A 4,655-nucleotide genomic window follows, 5' to 3' on the forward strand; every position below is an offset into this window, starting at 1 on the left:
GGTTCCCCTGGTTTCAGTATTCTTCAGTCTTGGTTCTTCATCTCAGGAAGGCCCTCAGGTAAGACCTACTTTGTTATCAGATTCTATTTTCTCTCCAGGTTCTGGATAGATGCTTTCTCAAGTGTTTATGTAGCTTTCTGCCAGGTTCTTCAGGAAGTTCCCGCAGATCTTCTGCCAGAGGTTGCTCCAGGAAATCATTAACAACATCCAGTTTCCTAATTCTGCACTTGTTAGCTCCAATTGCCTCTTTGTCCTCTTACCAGGTACACTTGGGAATCTCAGCCTGCTTTATCCAAAAGAGCCATGAACTTTTAACCTGGCGTAATTAAGAAGATGAATTATAAGAATGTCCAGCTACCAGAATGGTTGACATAAGTCGCAAGAGTCTTCATTAGAGATGGAAGTCGCTGTGTATTAGATTATCAATTTCTTTATGTTTCTCAGCGAGAAACATTATGTTTTCACAAGCAGTGAAAAGTCTATTTTATCTTTGAACAATTAGTAGCATTCAAAAGAACAATGCGATCATCTGCAAAACAAAAGACTATTTGCCCAATGAAGGTTTGAAATTATACTCGATTTTATTTTTCCTCTTCAAAAGATCTATTCTACCATAAGGACTCGCTTAAATCTGACTGAACTCAAGATGTACCTGTTTATCATTCAGAGTGCCTATTTTTAACAGTACTATGCACAGGCTTGGCTAAAATCAGTGTATGGGCCAAGCAAGCAAAAATCTGTGTCTCTGCTGATTGTCTACATGTTTGAATATCATGATAATGGTGAAGAACTCTTCCTCAAGAAGATACACAGAAATGCTTCATATTCTCAAAGCTTGTCAGCCAAAATTTTCATGACAAAGCATCTTTCATGGCAAAAAACTTCCATAACAGCATAGCAAACCTTGCTTTTAAAAATGCAACCAAAGCATCATGAACAGATTTATGAGGAGACTTACTTGAAAGTTGTGCATATGTCATCAGTTATTTCTGATAGAAATTCATCTTCATGTTCCAAATACAATTGGTGTAGGTATTTGTTTTCAGAGTGAGTAGATGACAAAGATTTCCCCCAATGCCCTTCCATTTAAACCAAATAATCAATATATTCTTCGGTGTTTTCAATTGTCAGTAATGTCAGTGTTGCTTCGGGAGGTACCTTTGGATAAGGAAAAGCATAGGTAGCACGTACCTGATGATTGGAGAGTCCTAGGTTTTTTATTTGCAAATTGCTAAATCCATTAGACCTTTGGTGGGACTGTGTACAGCAGTTGGTGAGTGAATGGGAACCAAGGAGGAGGATGCTTTGCTGGCAGTAAACTATCAACACTCTCTGGTTAAGACACAGCCAGTGCTGCTGGTTTATGAAGCATCACTATTGTGGAGCTCTGAAAGATATGGAGAGATTCAGTGCATGCTTTTATCAGTCATTATTCTTCATGAAAGGTTGGATATTCCTGTTAGTGAAACCCTCATATAACCCTTATTTAAAAAACCTTTAGATCATACTTATGTTTTGAGTCTCTATATACGTCACATCTTGAAAAAATCCTGTTGCTGAAAAGATTTAATATTCCTCACAGGTCAAGATTGAATCCTCTTCAACCTAAAGAACTAATAGTATAATAGCAGGACTTCTCCTAGCCAAGAATTTGATTAAAAAGGAGACAATTAAGATTAAAATAAAGAGTTTCATTTACTATGCACTATCACCACCAAAATTTGTAAAGAAGTTGTGCATTCCTGGCCGAAGACAAAAGCCTTTAAGTGCTTCTTTTCATACCTTACAAGTCTGTAGTTATTAAATGGTTATTGACTTTAAATACATTTTCTGGTGATAATGACTTAAATTTTAACCGAAAATGTATGATTTTTGTTTGTTTGTTTGTTTGTTTAGGAAGGGGATTCCAAAGGAACAAGTGAAACATGCTGATAGAGAGCAAGCAAAGCGTATAGTTTACTCTGTGGTTTACGGAGCAGGTAGGCATTTTTTGAAAAAAAAACCCCAGCTACAATAGATTCATACTCTATCCATAATTTATGTAAGTAGACTGAATTTCTGAAAGTAAACTAAAGTTTGTCAGAGTATTACATTTTTATTTTTATCAAGGATTATTAAATTATCCATCCAGTATAAAAATCATCAGATTAATACACCCACATTGACATATACATTTACTCTGATTTTGTATTTATTTGCTGCTGATGTAACTGAAGCATTTGTTTTTACCAAAAATGCGTTTAATTTTGAGCGGACTTTTGCATTCTGTTCGAAAGTGTATAGACAGAGGTGAGAACAACGGCAATGAAATGAAAAGAACTCCAATGTTGTCTCAAAACATAATTGCAGAATCACGGAATGTCTGAGGTTGGAAGGGACCTCTGGAAGTCATCAGATCCAGCCCTCTTACTCAAGCAGGAGTGTCTAGAGCTGGTTGCCCAGGACCATGTCCAGACGGCTTTTAGATGTCTTCAAGGATGGAGACTTCACACCTCCCTGAACAATCTGTGCCAGTGCTCAATCACACACACAGTATAAAAGTGTTTCCTTCCTTTAGATTTTCGTGTTTGCTGTCATTTCTTCACAACTGCAGAAAACCTGCAAAAATCCACACTGTTCTGCTGAAGTTCTGCCCAGGTCCTGGATAAGTCAAGCCATTCTGCGTAATTTCCAAAACTGCCTACCATTTCTTACATGATGCCCAACTCTCCTTATGTTTCATACATGCTTGGAATTACCTTTTCTGGAAAGACAGATGCATACGTATCACTCGCCTACAAGCTCCTGTGACTTTGTTTTAGTGAACAGCTAACTAAAGTTTATGTAGGTCTTCTGGAGAAATCCAAAAGCTCCACAGAAGATGAGTAATTGGAAAACGCATTTAGGAAATGAGAGCCCTAGGCTGCAGGCTTTAACTTGGAAGCACTTAAAACTACATCTTTCTAGACTATCTTTTGCAGTGAGTCATCAATAGCCCTTGAACCAAAGGCAGAATTGGCCAAGGACGTTCGATTTATTGTTTAGGGTGTTCAACTGAGAAGGGGAGAAAACCATTTCGATTTCAGCTCTCCAGAATATCTATTTTATATATAGGAATATGAGTAGTTTATATACACACATATAAGAAAATATATATCTATACACACATGCCTTTTTACATGAAGTTTTACTGCATTTTCACAGAATCAGAGAATTGTTTTGTTTGGAAGAGCCTGTTAAGATCATCAAGTCCAACTGCTAACCCAGCACTGCCAGGTCACCACTAAGCCATGTCCCTAAGCATCACACCTATATGTTTTTTAAATATCTCCAGGAACATCTGTGTTTAAAATCTATATTAAAAAAGCCCAGCACTAGCTCCCTGCAATGTAAACTTGGACCTTCCTATGCTGAGACTGGAATCAAATCTCTCATTTCCAGCCTGAATGTTTTCATTACTAGATTATTTTTAAAAGTGCAAGCATTAGCATCACTACCCCTTGGTCCATGCAGATTCTACACGTTTTTGATCTGTACCCTTCAGTGTGGGTGGAACAGGCAGACACCTGACTCAATCACCAGCAGCTGAATGCCCTGTAGTTCTGTATATAGTCAGTGGAGAAAGGGAAATGCTTCAGCTACTGGGGCTAGAGCCTCCCTCAGTAGAGCCTGTGTCTGTCTAGTCATGCTGTAGAGAACTTAAATGATTAGATTAAGCAGAGTGTTGTCACTGCCCCAATTGCTGTGTACTAGGCACTGAATGTTTCAGTGCACCAAGTGCTTCATTTAAGTATCTCTGTTTACTTTGTTGTGCTTCATCTCCCTCTCTCTCAAATGAGGGCATTTGAAGCATCTGAAAGATAATAACATGCTTTGGTTCATTAGTAATATGATCAGATCCTAATTAAGGCATAACATGGAGCGATACCATGGAACTATTTAGATGGAAACTGGGCTGACAAAAAGTAGTTGTTAGATACCTGGAATTGATGGAATGAATTCCACCCCCAGTTTGTCTCTCTTCAAAAGATGGTTTACTTTTCATTAAGGAGGCAATTTGATACAATTGAAGGGTGTGAATAATACTTATTTCACTTCTCTTAGGATTGAAAAATACAGAGCTCATCTGTAATATGCTTACAGGATTTAATGAAAATTTTTCATGTCGTCAATAGTAATTTTTCTTCTATATTTTTTTTAGTTTTAGGTTACACTTGGCTCGTATTTTCAAGGTCTCTTCTATAGACCTGGAGAACAGTAAATAATGTAATAAAGGAAGAAGTGTCTCATTGTATCTAGGAGTTGGTACTTTAATAAATACACTGAACAGTGAGAGGGAAGATGGTATACTGTCTTTTCCTTTGTTTGGAGCAATTCAATTCACCTGTTTCTGCCTTGGTAATCTTGCAAAACTAAAGCACATACAACTGTCCCGGTTTGGGCTGAAACTTCCTTGTTTTGGTTAATGAACGAATGGGAATTATTCCCTGCACGTACCTTGACCCCGCATTTAATTGGTTAAAAGAGGGTCAGGTGCACTGTTACGTGTTAAGGTTATAAAGCAGCACGCAGGGAGGAACCTCCCTCTCTCGGACTTCCTCACCTGCAGCAGGGAGCACCTCCTCCAGACTGGTGGCTGCCGGAACCCGGGCACAACAGCCCACGCCGGCCCCCGC

The 4,655-nt window shown here is 38.5% G+C and overlaps 1 protein-coding gene across 1 annotated transcript in view; it reads left to right on the forward strand.

The window, feature by feature from the left end:
* Positions 1-1,979, forward strand: part of POLN (polymerase (DNA directed) nu) — a gene marked incomplete at its 3' end in the record, with an annotated part of 64,193 nt that extends 62,214 nt beyond the window's left edge. The window contains 1 exon segment of the mRNA XM_010139261.1: positions 1,897-1,979. Coding sequence (XP_010137563.1) covers positions 1,897-1,979 — 83 coding nt within the window.
* Positions 1,980-4,655: the final 2,676 nt, after the last annotated feature.

Source organism: Buceros rhinoceros, unplaced genomic scaffold (assembly GCF_000710305.1).
Source record: "Buceros rhinoceros silvestris isolate BGI_N320 unplaced genomic scaffold, ASM71030v1 scaffold5317, whole genome shotgun sequence".
Classification (NCBI taxonomy): domain Eukaryota; kingdom Metazoa; phylum Chordata; class Aves; order Bucerotiformes; family Bucerotidae; genus Buceros; species Buceros rhinoceros.